This window comes from Brachyhypopomus gauderio, chromosome 3 (genome assembly GCF_052324685.1).
Source record: "Brachyhypopomus gauderio isolate BG-103 chromosome 3, BGAUD_0.2, whole genome shotgun sequence".
NCBI lineage: Eukaryota > Metazoa > Chordata > Actinopteri > Gymnotiformes > Hypopomidae > Brachyhypopomus > Brachyhypopomus gauderio.
The window spans coordinates 16,536,843-16,560,962 of NC_135213.1; the positions used below are offsets into that span (position 1 = coordinate 16,536,843).

The 24,120-nt window shown below is 44.3% G+C and overlaps 1 protein-coding gene across 1 annotated transcript in view; it reads left to right on the top strand.

Moving 5' to 3' along the window:
- Positions 1–24,120, top strand: part of LOC143510484 (calcium-activated potassium channel subunit alpha-1-like) — a 134,270-nt gene that overhangs the window by 13,479 nt on the left and 96,671 nt on the right. Inside the window, exons 2-3 of the mRNA XM_076999876.1 lie at positions 8,692–8,850; positions 11,245–11,306. Coding sequence (XP_076855991.1) covers positions 8,692–8,850; positions 11,245–11,306 — 221 coding nt within the window. The remainder of the gene's footprint in view (positions 1–8,691; positions 8,851–11,244; positions 11,307–24,120) is intronic.

Sequence of the window (24,120 nt, forward strand, 5' to 3'; positions counted from 1 at the left end):
AAAAAAAAGAAGGAAACAAATAAATAAACAAACAAACAAGCGAAAACACCCATTCACCTGACCACAGTGTATACCAGTAACAACAGTGAACCATCAGAACAATAACTATGCGTACGCGGACCACTCCCTAACCCTCCATAACAGCTCATTGGTTCATCATCTCAATAAGTCTGCTGACTGGTTTAAGTAATCTTCCAGCCCGTGATCTGAATTCTCTCATTGTACTCTGAGCATCTGAAAGGTGAGTGTGGGGATTCTGAACTACCATACTGGTCACATCAGAGCCATCGGAGTGACTCGGGCGGCTCACAGCCTGGTTATTTGACTTCTCAGAGCAAACCCCCCCCCACATGACTGAGACTGCTGGAAGGATTCGGCAGGTCAGTACCGAGCAGGTCTGAGCCCGCACAGCTAAAATGTGTAGGTGACACAACATTCTGAGCAGGACCATCGAGTGCCACTTCAGCACAAGGAAGGACAGCAGAAAGATTTCCAATGTCTGTACCCATGGAATCTGGCACATCAAGGGGTAGTGCAGACACCCAACTCTTTGTTCTGTCTATAGCTAAAACCCCTGAATCATCAACAGTAGCCAAGCATCCATCCTCATCAGACGGAGTATCTGCAACAGTCATGTCAGAAGCCCCCGTGCTGCCCTCATTATCTATGTCAAGCGGGAGAAAGTTCACAGGCATAATCAGATTGCGATGCACTGTCTTAACCTGATCACTCCTGCAGTTCTGAATCTTAAAGGTATGGCTGGCATCATTCTTCTCAACAACCAGGTAGATGGTATTTTCCCAGCGATCAGCTAGCTTTCTCTTGCCACGTTCAGCTTTATTGGCCAGCAGAACTCGATCGCCAATGTCCACCGGCGCACCACGAACTTTCTTGTCATAAAGTTCAGCATGTCTCTTTAATTGCTTGGCAGCCACTGTCTGAGCCGTAGCCATCGCTTCCTTCAAATCCCGGCGCAGAGCCTGGACATATTGATCATAGTCCACAATGTCAGGATCTTTCAAGATGGCTCCAAAAAGAATGTCCACAGGCAGTTTTGGCAGCCTGCCAAACATCAGCAGAAATGGAGCAAAACCAGTTGTCTCATGGACAGTGCAATTATAAGCAAACGTGAGAGACTTGAGAGCCTGTGGCCACCTGTGCTTTGCTTTTGGTGGCAGGGCCCGAATCATATTTCCGAGTGTCCTGTTAAACCTCTCACAGGAGCCGTTGCCCATTGGGTGATATGGAGTCGTATGGGATTTTGCAACCCCTGCAACATCCAAAAGCTCAGCAATCAGTGCACTCTCAAAATTCGCACCCTGGTCAGAGTGAATTCGCTGCGGAAAACCATAAACACAGAAAAAGTTGTTCCACAACTGATGGGCGACAGACTTCGCTGATTGGTTTGGACACACAAAAGCATGAGAGACTTTCGTAAAGTGATCAGTGACGACAAGCACGTCAACAGATTTGTTATTTGAGTCCTCAGCAGACCAGAAATCGATACAAACGAGTTCGAGAGGCTCTGTAGTGATGATGTTTTCCAGAGGAGCCCTGGCTTCCGGCTCAGGAGATTTGCTGAAGACACATCGTCTGCATTGTTTGACATAATCGGCAACATCTCGGTCAAGGCCATGCCAGAAAAACCTCTGCCTGGCAAGATACAAAGTCCTCCGTCGACCCTGGTGGCCTGCGTCATCATGAACGCCCTTCAACACCCTGGCATACATGGAGCCTGGAACCACATACAAGTAGGACTTCCGCCCAGTGATCACATTCTTAGTAACCCGATACAGCACGCCCATCTTCAGAGTAAGCTTATGCCAGTGCTTCAATAGCCTCATGGTCTCCACAGACTCAGAACATCGTTCCCTTCTGGATGGGCGACGCCCCCTCTCCACAAAGAATATTACTCTGCTCAGTGTAGCATCCTCACGTTGTCCCCTCATCAGCTGTTCATGAGAAAGGGGTCGAACGTCAGTGTCTGCCCGTGGCAGTAAAGCTTGCGGAAGTTGAGGGAGTAGCAGAGCATGTGTGCTCAACTCATCACGCTCCCGGCAAGAATGCAAAACAGCCGAGACATCCAATCTTGAACAAGCTCCTGGAGGTCTGACGACAGCTGAAGCACAGGTCAAAGTCGCATCCTCAGCACCGGAACAACCATCCAAGGGATCAATGGACCACCGGAAAACATCCTGCACTTGTCCTGGATGCACGGCCGCCGCCTCCTTGAGGAGCATCGTGTAGGGGACTCTCGTCAATCGATGTAGGGCACTAGGCTGGACAAAAGGCTCTCTGCTTAGTGCATCAGCAACAATGTTCCTAGGACCAGGTATGTATTTGATGTCGAACTCATAAGGTGCCAACTTGGCAACCCACCTCTGTTCACAGGCATCCAGCTTGGCTTTTGACAAGATATAAGTCAACGGATTGTTGTCCGTCCAAACCGTGAAGCGGTGACCCCTTAACCAATGATGGAATTTGTCACAAATAGCCCACTTCATGGAGAAAAACTCAAGGCGGTGCGCTGGATATTTTGACTGTGCATAAGTGAGGGACTTACTAGCGAAAGCAATTGGTCTCGCTGTCAACTCTCCTTCTGGCACCTGAGAAAGCACAGCACCTAGCCCATTGCAGGAAGCATCCACTGAAAGCAGAAACGGCCTGCCAAAGTCTGGGTGAGCCAATACAACTTGCTCTATCAGTGCTTGCTTCAATGCACAGAAAGCTTGTCTGCACTCATCTGTCCAGTCATCTGCAGACAGAGTCCTACAAGGTGATCGCCTCCTCCCCTTTCGGCGAGGGGCTTGGTTACCAGTTGTCAGCCCAAACAGAGGTTTTGCTATAGAAGAGCATCCCTCAATGAACTGCTGATAAAACACTACCATCCCCAGGAATGACCTCAGCTTTTTCTGAGAAGGGACTCGTGAATTCTCCTCCATAAGGTCTTCTTCCATGATGGCAGTGATAGCTTTCACCTTATCGGGGTCAGTAGCGACTCCATCTGCACTAACAATATGACCCAGAAATTTCACTGACTTCCGAAGGAAGTGGCACTTTTTAGGAGCCAGCTTCAAATTGTGTGCCTTGAGTCGCTCAAAAACCATCCCCAAGCGCTGCAGAGCTAACTCCTCTGTGGGGGCAAACACCAAAACATCATCCAGGTAGCAGAGTAAACTGAGAAAGTTTTGATCTCCAAAAATGCCCAACATCATGCGCATAAAAGTCGCAGGGCTGTTGCATAATCCTTGTGGCATCCGGTTATATTCATATAACCCAAATGGTGACGTAAATGCAGTGAATTTCTTGTCATTCTCATGAACTTCAACGTTGTAGTAGCCAGAAGTGAGATCCATTGTAGAGAAGAACGCATTTCCACCCAAGGCAGCTAGAGCATCAGCTTGATGTGGCAGCGGGTGAGCATCCTTGATGGTACGCGAGTTGAGCCAGCGGAAGTCCGTGCAGAGTCTAAGATCTCCAGATTTCTTCCAAACTAAAACAAGTGGTGAAGCAAATTCACTAGCGGACTTTCGTATTATCTCTTGCTCCTCCATCTCGTCCAAAGCAGTTTTCAGCTTCACATAATGACTAGGTGAAAGGCGACGGTACGGTAGTCTAAAAGGCTTATCATCAAAGAGTCGAATGTGATGATAGTACCCACTGACTTTCCCACAATCTAACTTGTGCCTTGAGAAGATGGACTCATGCTCGGAAATCAGCTGGACAAGCTTGCTCACGATGCCAGGAGATGCCTGACAAGACTCAATGTCAATATCAGAGAGTCCCAACTCGTGCAGAGCAGAGTGAGATGACTGCAGTGGTCCCCCCTGGCTGTTGCTCTCCGCATGTTGGAGAAGACCGTCATCAGTCAGTCTGGACATACCATCCATTGTCTGCTGCACGTGTTGTCCCAAGAGCGTTGAAGACCCTCTATGTCTAGTCAAGGAGTCACTGTCGAAGTCCTCCAAAGCTACACAGGGCACCACATCAGCAATCTTTGCATTACGTCTCAGGGTTACGGATTTCTCTGCAGGATTCATGACTCTAACCGGAAGCCACCCATCACTCCTTAACAAGGCCACCGTTCTCCCCACCAAGACTTGTCTAGGCGCTGACCTTGAACTACTGGGCTCAATGATCACTGCACTTCCAGCTGAGATAGACTTTGTGTCCCTCATCCTGGCCCACACTAAATGCTCCCGCAGAGGCTCCAGAACAACAGCCTTCTTCAGCCTCAGTGAACCAACCCTATCGGGGGCTTCACCACCTCTCCATCTCTCAACATTCGCCAACAGGTCGACCAATTTCATTTCTTCATTACTACGATGCGTAGTATTACACGACCCTACCTGACAATAACCCGAGGACTTCAGTTGACTAATTAAATGTTTCAGAAGGTTGCTACCCAGAATGAGGTCTTCCGTCTGTCCATCTACCACCAGAACCGGGACAAGGACACGACAATCATACACCTCCATCATTAACTCACATACCCCCAGAGGGTGAGTTCTTGACCCCCCACAACCAATCAAGATAATGTCAGTAGGGCTCAAGGAGGAGCTTGTCAACACTTCCTCTTTTAATAGCTGCTGCAGAGCGCTGGACTTCAGAGTGCATGCCATTGACCCACTATCAAGCATGGCTTTCATTTCAACTTTTCCCCCAACTAAAACTTTGGTGTAGAACAGATCATCATGAGCAGCGAGTCTCTGTATGCATTGCACTATAAAATTCCCTTGCACACTCTCCTCACAAGCACCGTCACAGGCAGATTTCTGGTCAGTGTCACCAGTCCAAGGGGGATCCGAACCTGGCCCAGCACACACCCCCTCTAAATGTGGGCCAGTTCGTTTCCCGAAGATCTGGAAGCAGTAGTGGCGGGGGGCGCAGCACTAGGCTGGCCAGTTTGGGCCTTGGGGCATTCCACGCGTCTATGGCCAGCGTCATGGCAGAAATAACAGAGTCGGCTTGATCTACAGTGGAACTGAGTAGTGTGTTCCTCACTTCCACAAACCTCGCAAGGCGACACAGCCCTCAATCTCCCGGCCCGAGCATGTCTAAACCCTTGATTATGACGCCCATCTGATTGGAGTGGCCGTTGTTCCAATACACGCTCCAAAAGAGCAAGGACGCGGTCAATTGGCTCCACTGGGCACTGTGGAGGTGGTGACAATACAGCTGTAGGCGACGGTGCAGCCCCAGCCACATGCTGTGAAACTGGTCTGACATTATGAACCTCCTGTCTTGAGGCAGTGATGTCGAGGCTCCCTTTGGTTTGTCTTATGAATCTGTGTTCCCTCCAGTACTCATCTAATGTCTCTTTAACATCAGCGGCTGACCACTGGGACAGAGGCCTGCTCTTAAAAATCAGTGACAAGTCAGGGTCAGGGCAATGCCTGATAAACATAGCAGCCACTTCACGTGAGGGGTCTTCAATCATTTTGTGCCGCTGTCTAAGACAGTCTTCAGCAATCTCCATAGCTCGGTTAAGCCGCAGCCAGTAGTCAAATGGGAGTTCACCGGACAGGGGCAGAGTCGCATAGAAGTCAGCCAATGGCATACTAGAGAAGGAAGTGTCACCAAAATGTTGTATAAGCATGTCAAATATAGGGCCGGGCCCCCTAGAGAGATCAGTAGAGGGATTGCTACGCAAACTCGCCCTTACTATGTCCCTAGCCCGCCCCATAAGTCTACCAATGACTTCATCTGCCTGCTCCACAACTGGAATCCCTCTCTTACGCAGATAGATCCTCATCATTTCTTCCCACTCATGCACTGTACATTTTTCAGATCCATCTCCCCGAAAATACCCAGGTGCTTTTATATCTGACTTTAAAACAAGGCCCAAACCAGTCAGGTCAATCCCACCCAAATTGGAAGCACGTCCAGTATTATCTGATGTTGCCCCAATACCTCTAGATTCTAAACAAGATACAATGCTCTCACCAATGGAATGGCCAATTCTCTGAACCACTGTAGTTAGAACATCAGCAGTGCCCTCATCAAGCAGATGATCATGTGATGGATCGTTGTGATCAGATGAGGGCTCAAGAGAAGGCATGGGTGTGGACGTGACAGGAAATCTAGAAAAACCCCGTCCCACTGATGGCACAGGTGTAAACCCCAGTGAAGCATTCCCCCTTCCAGCACCATTAACACCAGCCATCACTGGAGTCTGGAGTAATATGGCAATACTCACACAAATATAAACAAACAACAATACAAAAATCCCTCAAAACAGATAAAAACAACCAAACCAAAATTCAGGTTCAGTTCAGCCTTGTATGTATATAAACAACTATAATGCTATGCTAGACTTAACCCTACACCCCACACAGCAAATATTGACTACTGTAGTATCATATACTACAGAACTGGTTTATTCCAGTTATCCTCCTTGATAACCCTTCAGAAAAGAAAAAAAAAAGAAGACCGATATGGAGGAAAAAAAATATATATATATGTATACACACGATTACTCAATCTGACATGAAAAAAAAAGAAAAAAACTCAATACTACACCCTAGCGGCTGAAGGCGTAATTGCAACCAACATCGAAAAACTCTCATTTGCAATGACCGCTACCAGCACGGAGAAAATGCAGATCCATCGAGTAAGTCCGCAGATGGTCCTCCGCACGTCTGATAATCCGGGTCACGGCACCATTGTAACTGCGTTGTGTTGGATGATAAACTCAGACATTTACCCGTTTCCAGACTCGGTTTATTGTGTCTGACAAAACAAAAGAAAGCGTCGTCACTGCCAGCAAAATAGCATCCACTTTGTGATGTTTGCATTGCTGTGGCGCTCATCGACTGGGGCAATTCTAACTTAATATAAAATGTGAATAAAACAAACATATACCTGACAAAACAAAAGAAAGCGTCGTCACTGCCAGCAAAATAGCATCCACTTTGTGATGTTTGCTAAGAGGGGGGGAGGGGAGGAGCAGAAATTAGCTATATGCCAACTAGCTATACTGAAAAGCATTCTACATATACTATCCTATGAACACACAATGACAGAAATACTAATACAGACACTAAATACATTTTTACAAAGAATGACTAACAATAGACAATTAATTACTATTTATTACAGAGTAGTAATTCTTTAGTATGGCACAGCTACTATCATGTGCGCCTTACCATTGCTGTGGCGCTCATCGACTGGGGCAATTCTAACTTAAACACCGCCCCATGTCGGTGAGCACGCACACAGCAGCCAATCACATTAATAGTATCCATGTTTGCTGACTTACAAGTGGAATTAACCACTAACCCGTCACACTTGAAATGTGAAATGATAGAGCTCCATTTCTCCTGCATCCACATTTGAAGTTTGCATCACCAGTATAGCTAAGTACACTGCTCAAAAAATAAAATAAAGGGAATATTTAACTTTATGTGTAGTGGGATGGGCTGCTCTGGATTGTTGCATTTGATGGATGAAAGGAGAGTTAGTGTTACGGGCTGGCGCTTGTACACGTTGAAATGTCAAGGTCAGTGACATAGACCGTGAGAGCAGTGGCGGACTTAGAAATTTGGGGGCTCAAGGCGAATTTTGCTAGGGGGCCCATCAACATTAATATGCGAGAAATAAGTCCGCTAATCAGGGGGCCCATACAGTGGGCTGCAGTGGGAGGGGCCCAAGGCAGTTGCCTAGCCACGCCTCTATGCAAAGACCGCCTCTGCGTGAGAGTAAGAGTGAGAGGTGTAGCCAGAAAGTGACAGTGAAGTGAGAACTGAATCTACTTGTTGGTGACTCAAACCTGGATAAAGGTGCATAACGTGCTGCCAGTCTTCACAGAAAGGACATCCATAAGGCAGTAATCTTATTGGAAGCAAACTGACACTGTTTTCAAGCTGCTTTGGAAGTGAAATGTGTGGTCTTCTCATGTGAATGTTTGCGAGTGTGTTGTAGATTGTTTGATACTTTATGAACTTTATTCACATCTGTAGTTTTATTATTTTCATAACTGTATGTTGCTAGCAATAGCAGCAAACAAGAAAGTTATTTGCAGGACGATTGTATGTATTTGTATACAGACATCCCAAGTCTCCCGGAAGCTGCGGGAGTCTCCCGCATTTCGGTAGTGTCTCCCTGATACCCGCGAGTCACATATAATCTCCCGGAATTCAGAACGAGTGACCCACACAAATGCGCACACGATTTTTTCTCTAATCGCGAGTGGGAAGGAGAGAGAAGGGGTTCTGATTGGCCTGTTCTCCGCTCAACAACTTACTTACATTCGCCGCCACCCCCCCGCTCAACAACGTTCACTCCCCCCCCCCCCCCCCCCGCTCAACAACTTAACCTCCGGGGGGGATAACATCCCTGAAATCAACTTTTGCAACTTGGGATGCCTGTGTATATATTTTTTTCTTCACACAATGGGGATCATTTACATGTACTCAATTCATAAACCATTAATTGAACCAATAATTTTTTGCCTTTGCACAAGACGGTAGCCTGGCAAAAAAAACAGATGCTGTAGAGGACATCAGAATTATGCTCTGAAATATTGTCATTGTCTATTGTCATCTGAGAGCTTGATGTTCAGAAGTGCTATGTTGATGACTGAAAACATTAATTTTTAGTCAGGCTTTCTAATATTTGTTTTATATGTTAAATGTTTTGTGTGTTAAATACGTTTACATTTATTCCAAAGGTTTTGTGTGTGTGTAACAGGCTCACCGTGTTGTTAATCCCACTAAGGATGATGATTGTCCATGTGAGGACAGGGGAGAGAAAAGCAATGAGGAAGCAGACCTCACGGACTGGATGACCTTGGTGAAGGACTGGGCTGAGATCATGATCTGTGCACAGAATGCGACTGGACGCATGCTGGTAAACCCCACCTTTCCTGACCTCTGATCTCTACAGAACCCAATAAAATGGAAAGTGTGATGCAATGAAATCTAAGTCCCAAGCTGAATCCTTTTGATTGTGGTGTATAAATATTTCACATACATAAGAAATATTAACTTATGGGGGGCTGTGTGAGGCTTTAATCTACTATGATACCATCAGTGTAGCAAGCAGGCATTTGGACTGACCTGTAATAAGAAGACATGACTAGGAAGACTTTCCTGACCTCAGTATTTTGGGACAGATTCCGTTAGCTAAAATGTGGTGAAGTGCCACCAGCCTCATAATTTTATCACTCAATGTAGCCCTGAAAAATGATAAAAGGAGAGACACAGATACATTGAGCTGTGTGTGTTTCTGAGTATATCTGTCCCCTCCATGTGTTTTGAAGATGGGTACACTGTGGTCATAAAGAGATGGACATGGTCAGTAACAATACTCAGGTAGGCTGTGGCGTTGACACGATGCCCAACTGGTACTAATGGGCCCAGAGTGTGCCAGAAAAATATCCCCCACACCATTGCACCACCACCAGCCTGAACCGTTGATACAAGGCCAGATGGATCCATGCTTTCATGTTTTTGACATTCTGACCTGACCATACAAATGTCGCAGCAGAAATCGAGACTCATCAGACCAGGCAACGTTTTTTCAATCTTCTATTGTCAAATTTTGGTGAGCCTGTGTGAATTGTAGACTCAGTTTCCTGTTCTTATCTGACAGGAGTGGCACCCAGTGTCGTCTGCTGCTGCTGTAGTCCATCAAGGTTTGACTTGTTGTGTGTTACTGTTGCCATTCTATCAGCCTGAACCAGTCTGGCCATTCTCCTCAGACCTCTGGCATCAACAAGGCGTTTGCACCCACAGAACCGCCGCTCACTGGATATTTTCTCTCATTCGGAACATTGTCTGTAATCCCTAGTGACGGTTGTGTGTGAAAATCCCAGTAGATCAGCAATTTATGAAATACTCAGACCAGCCCATTTGCCACATTCAAAGTCACTTAAACCTCAGTCTGATGCTCGGTTTGAACTGCAGCAGATCATCTTGGCCATGCCCAAATGCACTGAGTTGCAGCCATGTTATTGGCTGATTTGACATTTGCGTTTATGAACAGTTGGACAGGTGTACCTAATAACATGGCCGGTGAGAGTATAAGGCCAGCTTACACAGTGGCTGTGTACATTACCTGATCTCCTCTGACATCTCTGGTCTGATCTGCTATACTCTCCTACACTGCTTTATCAGATCTTATGTAAGTTTTCTAGTACTGTTGTCTGTAATCTGTCCAGTATGACTTTATCTTAACTTTCCTGTCCTTCCTTATCTGGCTATTCTAATCTCCTCCAGCCAACCCTGTCTGTGCTACAAAGTGTAGTTTCCTTTGGCCAACACCAAACTACATGTCTGTTCTTTTCTACCTTACATTACATTGTCTAAGTTTTCAAGTGCTGTCTTGTCGATTTTTCCTGCCTTTCATTGTCCATTGCCCCATGTGAGTCATTGTCTCTTTTGTTTTGCATTGCTTGTTCTCTTCTTCCTGTCTTGGCTGATCTCTTCACCTGACTGTAGGTTTGTAGTCCTATCTCTGGATAAAGGAACTCGATGCTCTTTCGTAAACTGTAATGTAATTAAGGGATATGAAAAAAAAAAACTGTTAAATTGATTTTCAGTTTTCCATCATTTGGACTGGGGCATTTATTACCCATTAGGACTTTCTACACATCCTGTTCCACAGAAAACCACTGGCAAGCTTTATGGAATTGTCTTTGTAGAAACATGTAACTGGCATACAAAATGCAGGTTAAATATGTAAACTTCAAAATAAACATCCTTGCATATAGCACATGTGCCAGTGATTAGTATGTGGCTCCGTCAGACTTACCTACAACAGCATAAACAGAGGGAGGGGCCTGCAGGTGACCACAATCATGAGGGCTCACTGAGACATTGCTTTCAACCCAATTAGTTGTCACAAACTAGAGTGAATGCATGGAATGTCTGGATGACGGCATCAATATCTCATATTACAAGAAGACTCAATGACTGAGCCCCCCTAAACTTCACACCATTATGAAGTACATTAACTGAACTGAAGACTTGATTAAATAGGTGAGTCTTAAGCCTAGATTTAAGGAATCGTGTCTGAATCTCGGATTGAAGCATAATTAAGTTGCTCTAAAGGTAGAGATTAGGCTAGATAGAATTTTATTGATCTCTTTGGGAGGGTTTCCTCATGTGCATAATGTGTTGTATTTTGTACAATGTAAAGTCTGCTGCATTATGTACAAGTTATAGTTTGTAAGTTATATAACCCTGGCTAAAGTGTTCTCAGCTCAGTGGGAATCTCTGCTCTCTGTTTGTTCTCCTGCAGGTGGTGCTAGTGTTCATCCTCAGCATTGGAGGACTGGTCATTTACTTCATTGACTCCGCAGAGTGAGTACCTCTGTTAGTATGGTGTGGGTGGATGGAGGGGTGGAGGGTGGCATAGGACTTTTTTTTTTTCCTCACCAGTCCTGTAAAGCTGTCCTAATCTCTCAGATTAGCGCATACGTCTCCAGACCTTCATTGTCATTAACATGCACGTTACAACCCAGTGTGTGTTTATGTAAGCCAAGGAAGAAGAGCAAGAGAGAACCCCTAGCTGTCTTTGCAACATATTTATGTCATTCCTACTTGAACTCCTAATTTAAGACATTTAGCATCTTCCTATTCCTGTTTAATGTCCTGTTCTGGGATCAGTAGGATACACCGTTTTCTTGACTTGCGCTGCTGTACACGACTGCACTCTCCCTGCACTGACTCATCTTGCTCCAGCTAATTTACAAGCTTAAAGTGGATCTGTTGGCATAAAAGGCATGTTGCAGGCCTATTCCAGGAGCTCAGCTGATGAGGTTCTTGGATCCTGCAACACAAGGCGTTACTGGACACTCAAGATTACACAGTAATTTGATATGAACATTTTGTATGATGCAAGAACTTAATTACAGAGGGTGCTCGGTTTCAGCTCACCCTCTGTCAAAGCACCATGACATACCTCTGCTCAGGCCTGGTACAATATAGCAAATTCCTGGTGTCTCCTGCTGGACTGGAGCTCACCTGCTAGGGCTGCAACTCCTTACAGTGGAGCCCATCCAGCGGAGCCCACTCTCCATTTTCCAGTTTTGGCCCCCTGCTTATTTCTTTCCACTGTTTGCTACAGTCTGTTGACTTTAGTTTAATTCAAGCTCAATGTACATACATGTACATGTGTGGTGATAATGTGACCCAAAGTTAACTCCACTTGTAAAAAAGGCTGAACATTCATCATGTCCAACATAATGTGACAATAAATACAAGATAAAAAACAGTATGTGGACATAGGAGTGTGACACAACAATGCCCAAACAAAAAGAAATACAAATGCTGTTATATACAACCTAAAACCTGAGGTCATATATATACAAGCAAATATAAGACCTCCACTCAGTAACCAATGGCTGGCAAATTCCACTGTTAGTGCTCCACATTGAATATATAGAATCCACATTAGAATCCACATTGGAGGCCCGAGACTCTTTCCCATAGAAAGAGTGGTGGCCTCCCACCACTGTTACCACTGAATGTTCTTTCTCTCTGTGCCTCTACTTGTCCTTACTTTCATCTGCTCTCTCAGCCATCTGCATACTGGACACAGTGGCCTCAAGAAAAGTGAAGAGAGAAGGGGAAGCAGGCCACCAGAGTTCACTCTCTCTCTCTCTCTCTCTCTCTCTCTCTCTCTCACACACACACACACACACAGGTATTTCCTATAGCTTTTAATTTGATGAAAGGTGTAAGAGATGATTTGGGCTTGACATTGATGGCATCTCTTCTGAGTTGAAGAATGCACAGGAGGAACAAAATACATAGGTCGGCTAATTAAATTCCATAATGTGTAGTTGGTACAGAGAAGACTCAAGATAATAGGGTCACTTACCTGGTCCAGCATTGCCCTGCATGACCTCAGTTGTTTAAATGAACCTGTAAGGAATTTCTGTGTCTGGACGCTTAGGATGTGGTATTCAGTGCAAATCAAGAGCAAGGTGAAGAGTTGAGTCTTTGTGTGTTTCACATACATTATGAACGCTACTTGTACAGCAGTTATCACAGTAACAATAGGTCTATTTTCAACACTACTGTATTAGGTGGAGCACTTAGGAGGACTGTTGATGCATCTATAGTGGGTATGCGCTGACATCACTTTTCTGTAAGAATACGCTCTTTCAGTCACACCGAGTAACAAACCATTCATCAACATGGATGCTTTTATTAGGGGAATACTTTTGTATTCTTTATTTTTACTGTACAATATACAGCTTTTCTGCTCTTCTGCATATTTTGTGTCTACAGTTGTAAAGCCAATACCTGGGCCAGACTATGAGCATTTCACATACAATGTACTCGGCATACTTGGAGTTTTTGATCTACCGTTGTTACCAGTGTAAGAATTCGAGATGTAAGACTGTTTCAGGCTTTTATTTTGAAAAGAGGAAGTGTTGCTGATAAAAGGAATAAAAACACACAAGACTGTGAAGCGTGAGTATATAAACAGTAGGCTACTGCTAAAGGATACTCAGATTACGTTCTCCATAACGTTGAACTCACAAACTTGCATTCGTTGGAAGTACTGCATTGTGTAGGTGGTTTTGTGCATTTTGGTGATTTTTCTTTTTTTCCCAACGAGGAGAGTATGTCTAAAATTGGAGAGAGAATGGCTTTTGCTGTTTGCTGAACATTCTAAGGATTTTAGGACTGGAAGGCATTGATGTATCTATTTTGTTTGACAGTGGTTCTACTTTTTCTGTTGTGGGTGAAGATTTCAGCACTGTGGAGATTCCGGATGAAAGCTGCCTCCATGCTTATTCGCTCAGTGAATGGATGGAGCTTAGACCACTAAGGCACCTTGACACTAGGCATTAGGCTAGGGAAAGAGTTACAGTATGAATTCCAAGTCGTCAGAGGAGCTCATTACCCAGTTATACTTGGATGGAACTTCTTGGAAAACATTGTGGCCTTCTCGATATCGGTAACAAAACACTGTTGCCTTGGAACATTTGCTTCCCACTGTTGCCAAATGGCACGAAGTAGCTGCCTATTGTAATGTCTCCATCTTAACATCTGCTAAGCTTCCTGTTATCAACCAAAACAGTCATCACAAGTTTCAGGAGTCACGGCTGCTTTTCTTGTACCCACAGACTATGTAGATGTTCTTGTACCTAATTCAGCTTGCAATGTCGTTGTGACCCACTCTCTCAGTGAAATTCAGAATGCCATGACTGTGTGACATTCTGTAATGACCTTTAACTACAGCTAGGTCAACATCTGTGCAAATATCACTTCATTCAGTGACACCACAATACAAGAAATGTTCAGGGGTGATAGTGGGAAAAATTCCTGAGCCTGAAATTTTTCTGAGCGGGGGGGGTGGGGGGTGGGTGTATGGAGTGGAAGTGTACCTTATTTTGAATATTTAATAATTAAACTTTAAATTAATTAATAATACATAAGTCAGCTAATTATTATGGTGAAATAAAAAAAAAACAAATTTCTATTAATATTCAGAGAAAATGCTGTAACCTAAAGATTCTTTTAACACAGACACAATATGTTAAAAACAGGCATGATAAATTTTTTATTCATTACTGTTAGTAAATTATAGGATACCAGACAACTCAAAGAAATTATGCAAATAAAGTTTAAAAGAATTATAAGTGTTATGATTATAGTTCGTTTTAATATATAAAATATTTAATAAATATTTTGTTTGATTATTAGGACATACATTTTGTGCTTTTGTTCATGTATTACACCTTACGCCGTAAGGTGGCCATGATGAACCAGATCGGCTGACCACTGGCGCAAAAAAAAACACTTTCTTATATTTCTGATAAAAATTAAACTTCATCAGAATAAAGATAAATAGAGAAATAAATATATAGAGATAAAATAAAATAGAGATAAATAGAGAAAATACTGAATTTATCTTGTATCTACCTCTGAAGCTCTTCTGATGTCTGAAATACAGGCGGTCCCTGGGTTACGACGTCGATCCGTCGTAAATCGATTTTCGGTGTAAATCGGAACATACATACTGTACGTAAATAATGTACTATACCGCAGTTGTCCTTTCCTAAAGCTAGCCTTTTGGTAAGTACCTTTATCCATAGCTGCGTTTAACTAAAGCTAAAGGCCTATCACGAGACGCACCTCCTGATTTTGCCAAGTCAAAAATGTCCTGAGGGCTACAATTGTGATGAAGTCCCTGGGCCAACATACACACCAGCCAATCAAAAGCACTTAATGTCTGACATCTGTGTTAGAAATTCTGAAACCCTTAAATGGTGAGCACAATAAAAGTCAGAAGCAGTTGGGTTAGATAATAAAGTACAATTATTTATTTCAACAAAACATGGATTAACCCCTGAGATCTCAGTCTGCTGTCGCAGAGAGCTAATTCCCCATTCCGAACTCTCATCTTGTAATCATCAATACACACGGTGTCCACGAGGTGAACATGAGGTGATCAACCAAATGTGATTGGACAATACATGACATAATTAACACAGATTTGACAGATGCATATGATGCATGCCCCCTCCACGCTCATCATCCACATGATGGCGTGACAGACTGGATGTCGCCGTAGTCCTTTCCAAGTGGAGATTAGGCGTCTCCAGCGAGGTCAGTTTAGGAACACCAGAGGAACATCAGATTAGGCCTCAGCCAAGGCCGTCCAGAGAGCACACAAACACATCTGAAGCCTACTGAAATCACGAGAATGGCTTCAGTGACATAATTAACACACGTATATGTAAAAAGATCTCTAACCCCTATATCTAATGTGTTTAATGTATACTAAGAAAGCCTGACATAAATGGAAATCATCAAATTTCCACCACATTTCCTTCCTTTTTGTCCTTTATGGACAAATTACATAGACTACAGATCATTCCAATACAGGCTTTCGACCGTAGCGTCACTTCCAGGAAGTACATGGAGTCTGTGCCCAGGAGTCGGTGCAGCTCATGTGACGTTGGCCTGAACTCACGGCAAAACATGTCCAGTTCATCTGCAAACTTACGCCCCCCAATGTCACCAGGGTGTTTGAGCTGCTTTACGACTTCCTGTAAATCTGCAACAGTCCATGTTCTCATAACAAGCATAGGCCCATCCTGACCCGCCACCACTAAATCAAATCAAATCAAATCAAAGTTTATTTGTATAGCGCTTTTCACAACACATGTTGTCACAAAGCACTTTACAGGATTTAAAAGGTTAACAATACTATGGGTCCAGAACCCTAATGAGCAAGCCAAAGGCGACAGTGGCGAGGAAAAACTCCCTATGATGGTGGGGAATAGGAAGAAACCTCGGGAGAACCAAGACTCAAAAGGGAACCCATCCTCCATTGTGCGGCCCCTTAACACACAAATTACACAAAATACAGACAAATACACAAGTCACACACAAATCACACAATCAGACAAAGTAAAGGTAAAAATGAAAGTTCTGGGTTTTGATATTGTCACTGTAAATGTCTATTGATGAACGCCAGGCTTTCATTCCGTGTCGGAGCAACGATGCTGGTATTGTAGGCTCCGACTGCAATGTTACTCTCCAGGGGCCTCATGTACAAAGACTTGCGTGGATTTCTTACTAAAAATTGTACGTACGAACAAATCCAAAAAATGGCGTACGCATTAAAAAATCCGGATGTATCAAACCGTGCGTACGCCGGAATCCACGCACATTTCTTTTGTACATCCCAATCAACGTGGAATTGAGCGCACATGGTGACACGCCCCCCTATAAATATGCAAATTCATTTAAATTTGCCCTGTACTGGAGAAGTTTGCTCTCTGATCTATCACAAACCACGTCTAAACGGGGAAAAAAGAAACTTCACTGAATGTGAAAGTAGAGACGCTACTGAATGAGGTAGAGGTGCGGAAAAAATGTTTGTTTGGCATGTTGTGGCATTACGGCAAAGCGTAAAAGGTCTGAGTGGGACAGCATGTGTGAAGCTTTAGATGTTGTGGGGTCAGAATAATGCACACTGGCAGAATAATATAATGCACCTAAAAATATCAGTGATGCGCTCACTAGCATCAGCGACTCAATAAAATAATTGGTTAAAATTTGCGCTGCGCATTAATTTGTCCTGGCTCTGGGTTCGCTGGGTGCTCCACCACCTCTAACAATGGCACGGCATACCTGTGCGCAACATTGTGCAGGACCCCACATGCCCTCACAATATGACACACCTTCTCTGGCCGATACACGAGCATCCCCCGGCCAGAGAATTGTATCTCCGCTCCCGGTCAGTCTGTGGATTACAGTCATCAGCCACGTCTTGAGCACGTAGCTACTGTTTCCTAAGTAATTTAACAGTTACCCATGTTTAAAATGAATTGTTCTAAGCTGGAAATGTCAAATGCTTTTATTTAAATGCTTAAAGTTTGTTGCTTACCAAGGAGCCACCCGTCATAGAAATGTGCCTTATAGAAATGTGTGTGCAGTCGATCGCTCCAATTACATTACGGAAACTGGCTATCGCTGCAAATTGCGCTTTATTGTTTGCCTGGTCAACCGCTTCATATGGGAACTTTATATACCTAGCTGACATTCAGATGATCCCATCCAAAACAGCTGGCATGGCACAGCTCAGAGATGACTGGGATCCCCGACCGGGCTGCCAGTTCTCTTTGAAACGAGCCAGTCGCCAGGAAGCCGAGCGTTGTTGCTGGTAATGCGCAACTCCTCGCGTTTCTCTCTCCAATACTGGACCCAACTCAACACGTTCAAATCACATTTCGTACATCTGACCGTTTGCGTGAAACATAGCGTACGCAATATTTTTGTGCGTACGTACCGTTCGTACATGAGGCCCCAGGTGAACCTCGGAGAAAAGATACGAGATGTAGTAAATATGTAACAGATTAATCAAAGGCCAAACTAAACAGATAAGTCTTTAATCGAGTTTTAAACATTGAGACTGTGTCTGAGTCCCGAATAGAGGCAGGGAGATTATTCCACAATTGTGGAGCTTTAAAAGAAAAGGCTCTTCCACCTGCTGTGATCTTTTTGATCCTAGGAACAGTTAATAACTCTGCGTCCTGCGAGAGAAGTGAATGCGCTGGGTTATATTGTTCAATAAGTTCACTAAGATAGTCTGGAGCTAAGCCATGCAGCGTTTTATATGTTAATAAAACCTCTACTATCGGGCACATCACCTGATCGTTGGTTGTTTCCGGAATCCACTTTTCCTCTGGAGGTGGGGGCAGGGACGGCTCGCTGACGTGGACCATCCGTCCTTGGCTTGGTCCGGCTTTTGCGTCTTGCCCGTCTCGCGATCTCGTGTGCAGAGCCACTGAGCTGATTGGACGTGCTGGAGGAGGCTTGTTTCCTCAGACTGGTTTCTGGGGCTTGACGTCGGTGGGGTTGGGTGGGGTTGGGTGGGGCCGTCAGGGCGATTGGGGGTTGCCTGGGACATCCGTCCAGGTCTGGATCTGCAACACACTTAACAGACTGGAGATTTTTAAGTTCCTGTCGAACCTCATATTTAGTTTTTGTAAGCAATTCATAATCTCGCCGTTTCGCCTCCCTCTCCCACAAGTCAAAAGCTTCCCAGTTGACTTTAACCCCATCGTATTGCTCTTTTATTAGATTTCGTTTTAATGCTGCAATTCAGTTCATGTTAAAACTCCCTCCCTCTGGGAAATCACACTTTGAAACCCACATGTGAAATTGTTTTAAACTTTCAGACCCATACCGTTCTTTCATGTACCTTATTCTAGGATGTTCACACAGTATCTCACTGACCTCACCGTCAGTTTGTCTACTGTTACATCCACCCATTTTGCTGCTTCTGGAGAAAAAATTACAACACTCCCCCACACAACACACACACTCTCGCAGAGCCTGACTCTCACTCTCCCTGATACTCCTGTAGGGGTTTCACCTACTAATCCTTTAAAGTAGATATAATTTGTTTTACCTTAATTATTAATCAGTCTCATTAATTTTAGAATCAGTCTCATATTCTAATTATACCAGAACCACAAGTTTAGTTATCAACTAAAGGTAATGAATGGTTTGGTATCTGAAGGATTTAACAATGAATTCTTTGGAGGTTTTGGCAACAACCACTTTTGAATGACATCAACACAGACAATTTGGTGAAAATAAATGATACATTTATTTAAAACCAACTATTCTAAAACACAAAGAGTATCAACATGGATCAGTATATTTACAGTGAAGACTCAGCATCTAGTGTGTGTGTGTGTGTGTAAAAAAAAGGGGAGGAGTAAGTGTGCGCGCTTGTGCGCGTGTGAGGAGGCGGAGTTGTAATCTCAGTTCTCCTATGGAGAACAAAGCAACTAAAATGGCGCCGACTTTAAACAGTAGAGCAGCGCGACTATGTTAATGAGCTCAGCTGGTTTATTCCAACGTGGTCAGAACAAAGAGTAATGGCGCTGGCTTACTAACTAAAAATTAATGTAGTGTGTCTGAGAATGGGAACTACAAGTTGTCAAATATTCAGAAGATAAAACATGGAGATTGCATGCCAGGTGGAGAACTTGTGTGTACAAATCTTAACGAAGTTTATGAAAATAAAGTTAAACACAAACAAACATTCAGAATGTATTAACAAAAAAACTTAGTTAACTCTGTAGTTCAAATAACTATGCCCTTTGATGAACTATGCCCAGCGGTAAGAGTCTCACGTGTTGAGGATTTGGGGTTTTGTCGTCCTCCCTGAATTCTCCTGGAATTAGGAGGGAATTTCCACAGCAGGCTCCTCGTTGATTAAACGACGTCGTCCAGGTGTGCTGGGGAATCGTCCAGGAATGAGAGTCTCGTTCACGGTTTAACAACAGGGAATTGATCGCCTTTGTTTCAGTCCGTGTGGCCGCGTTAGCAAGCTTGATTGAAGTAGTTAGGTGAATCTGTTGTCGCGGTACCGTTGATCAGTTGCTGGTTAGATTACACCGTAACTCGGGCTCGTTAATTAAGTAATACGACTTTCAGCTGTTTGCTGTTAGTCGTATGAAAGTTCGCGTGCTCTCAGAGAAAACCGGAGAGAGAGAAGTGGCGGAGCCTCTCTTTAATAGGTCTAACCTCGGTGTCAGTCAAACCAGAGAGAGAGGGAGATATTACGGAGCCTCTCTTTAATAGGTCTAACCTATGTGTCGGTCAAACCAGAGAGAGAGAGATGAATGGCTGTTCAGGGTATTTAAACACCTGAACTGTAGACACACCCTTACTTCCGTCAAAGCAAGCTTGTTCAATGTGTTGCCAGTGGTACTGCCACCTGCTGGTTTAGCATGGTACCTACATTCCCCCCTTGGTCTTCAGACTGGGGCTGATGTCGCAGTCCTGAAGAGCACAAAAGGTTATCCATGCAGTCCATGTTCCCTGTAGCATCCACTGGGAGGTGATCAATTCCATGAGTCAAGTTGTCCATCCTGCTCATAGCATAATCCATGAGATGGCTGGGAGACGCTGTAGAGACACATCTGGGCAACAAGTTCACTACTGGGCAGTTCTTGAACAGTAACTAAGGTTAACCAAATCAAGAAAAACAATGAAAGGATACTGATGCATGGCTTAGATTTCACTTGGCTTTACATAAGGAAAACAAGGTCACATGCAGGGTTAAATGCCTTTGATAGAGGAGAGGAAGTACATCAGGCATGGAGAAAGGTGTGGAGTTAGCACATGTTGGTGTTAGTCTGTTGGCTGGAACAAACCTAACAATGTTTAAAGTGAAGGATCTCGTTGGACCACGACGGACATTTGGGTTATGTCTAGTTAGAGTGTGGTTCCTTGTGGGATCTAAAGGTAATTGTAAATTGTAAAATGTAAATGGGGGTTTAACTGAGGTGTAATGCCTCATCCTATCTTGTGACAGTGAAGTATTTAAACAACCAAAATGCATTTCTAATGCTTCTATTGCTAAGTGTAGACTTGAGCATCAGGAGCTGTCATCATGCACTAACTAACATCTCTAGTGGTCCTGAGGAATAGTTATGCAATTTATGCCAGACTTATTCGCCAAGTCTGCATCACAGTGGTAGCGGATGTGCTTTCCTATATTCTGTGCACATTTGAGAAACGGTTTCACTAGTCTTGTTAGACAAAGCTGGACTGCCATATAGCGTCTCAAAAGTTAATAGCTCTTGCTATGCTGGTAGAGAAGAGAATACAAGATGTGTGAGGGGTAAAATGTAGTATAGCAGTTAGGAGGTAACGCCGGGTACACCCCCCTTAGTAAAGAACCTATTGCAAAAGTACAGAACTGTGAGCGGAGATGATGCCAGGAACATCTCCCTTTAAAAGATCAGAGATCTGGAAACATAGCTACATGTTTACAGGCTGAAGGTTTACATGTAACTTCGTATAAAGTCAGTTCTACCTCCTCCTGGCTCAGGCTGGAGGTCCACTAACTGATCCTTATCTATGGCTGTCCCCCCTTCCACTGGTTCTGCCTCTCTTTCCACCTCTTGGCTCTGTCCCTGTGACGAGAGTAGTGAGAGGGGCCTGCAGAAAGAACAGTGTCTGAATTTACAGGGAAATCATAGGGAGGATCTTGGAGCTCTTTGGAGTCTCCTTCAAGCATACTGGGCTGCACAACAGTCTCCCAAACTGTCTGCGTGGTCTTTCTGATCTCACGCATTGACAGGTCACCTTGGCGTGCTAAAAGTGTGACATGGGTTCTCACACAAGGGTGGAGATTATGCAAAAATAGGGATTTGAAGGTTCGGTCTTCTGTGAGACCTGGTCCATTTCTTCCCTGGAAAAATGTTTGTTTCAAGCGATTAACCCTGATGAGATCCGGGCGTGGTCTACCTTCTTGGGGTCCAGCTGGGCGTGGGGGACCCATTGCATTTTTTGTTAAAATAATCAGCAGATTTAGCCCAATTGCAAGTAAAATAAACAATACATATGTTAAATTAGTTTGCTCTCATTTATTTATTAGTTACTTTTTTATTAAAATGTAACACAATAAGGAAATGAATCATAAATCATGCTGGCTGACAGGCTGGTCCTATGGCTAGCTGCTGACGGGCTGGTGCTAACGGAGCTGGCTGCTGCTCATCCTCCTTTTCATTATCACTATCAGACTCTGATATTTCAGAAATGTGATCCTGAAATTTCTTCTTCTGAATCACCATCAAAATCCTCTGTCTCTTCCAATAGCAGCTGTAAGGCAGTCTGAACTGAGAATCGCTTTGCCATCTTTTATAGCATTTTTAGCATTTTTAGCATTTATAGCATCATGTCCCCATGATTGGATGAAACACACACTCACACACACATAGACACACACACACACACACACACACACACACACACACACACACACACACAGGTCCAGAGAGGAGGGAGGGATAATGAGGGCTGAGAGAAAAGATGCTTCTTTCAGATCTCACCCCTTTGTCTCTAATAGAGATTCTTCGTCTGCTGTCTGATAATATGCAATCAACCCCTGATGTGACAACCATCAAAAGTGTTGATGGTTGCTCACCTTTGCATGCCAAACTCCTCTGTCCTTTGTTTGTATATCCTTTAAAGTCATACAGACGACTATCAACTACCCAACCCAATGTTGATTGCCCACTTTGACTAGCCCAGGGCCCAGTGGACCCTGGACCCTGTATGTAATACAAATGTGAAGGGGGGGGTACGGGGGGGTGGTCATTGAAAATATTTTCTGATTTATGTTGCTCACAGAAAATGAGCCAAGGACCAATGAATCTCAGTTTGAAAAAAAAAAAATTGTAGAATTTTTTTAAGCTGATTTTTTAAAAATGGGTCCCACAGACCCTTGGACCATATAAGGGTTAAAGTAATCTCTGGGATGCTCTGAACGCTTGTGCTTAATTTTAATGGCCGACATGAATGCTGACGCTTCGTCAAAGAAAGGGGAATACTCCTCAGCGAGGGCTTTGCATAGCTGAGTGTAACTGTCCCTAATGGAAAACGGCTGTGATTCTATGAATGTGCGAACTGATCTAGAGGTGGTTTTCCAAATCAGCTTCACTTTCTCTCGTTCTGTTGCATAAGGCAAGTCCGAGAGGCTACACTCAATTTCTTTGAGGTAGTCTTCAACATGGTAGTTTGACCTTGCTGGGTCGAATGGCTCCATGTCCTTGGCTAGTGAATCTAGTAACTTTAACCGAGGGAAATGTTCAAGGACATGTCTATTAGAATAGGAAGGTGGACCTTCACTATCCAAGTGGTGTAACTCTTGGTCAATAGGATGCCTACTGCCTCCTGTCTCTCTGTGCCTAGGTGGCAGTAATGAGCCTTTATGCATCTCAAGTTGAGAAATATCTGTATTTCTCCTTGAGGAAAAAGCTGTAGCATGTACGTCACTGTGCCAGCCTGTGCGTGGGTCAGTGGAATGATGCTCAGCGTTTAAGTAAGGCCTGTTATCTGCTCTACCTGGTGAGACGTCCCTTGTCTGTACGTTCTGCCAGTGGTGTACATCAGCATGCCTTCTGCCGTCCTGCTCTGTGTCTATAGGGGGCAACAGTGAGCCTTTGTGCATCTCAAGTTGGGAAATTTTTGCATTTCCTCTTGAGGAAATAGCTGCAGCATGTACGTCACTGTGCCAGCCTGTGCGTGGGTCAGTGGAATGATGCTCAGCATTCATACAAGGCTTCTTAACTGTGGTACCTAATGAGATGTCCCTGGTCTGGACATCATGCGGAGGATAATGGTCACCAGCATGCTTTCTACCTTCCTGGTCTCTGTCCATAGGGGGCAACAGTGAGCCTTTGCGCATCTCAAGTTGAGAAATATCTGCATTTCTCCTTGAGGAAGAAGCTGGAACATGTACGTCACTGCGCCAGCCTGTGCGTGGGTCAGTGGAATGATGCTCAGCTTTTAAGTAAGGCTTCCTAGCTGCTGTACCTGACGGGATGTCCCTGGTCTGGACATCATGCAGAGAATAAGGAGGGCCAAAAGACATAGCAGGATTAGTATTACTCTTTTTGTTACTCAAGAGTAAGGGGGCAGAAGCTAGGGACGAGTAAGAGGGCTCTGCTGACTTGTAGCAAGAGGATGCAGACAGGGCATCTGCTCTTGGAGGGTGCTTCTCCACAGAGGCTTCACTTTGAGCTTCAGAAGCTGAACCGTCAGTAGTATCATATGGATACTCTGAGGAAGAACTAGTTACATCTAACCTAAGACTCGTGGGGACTGGAGCCGGGGCCTT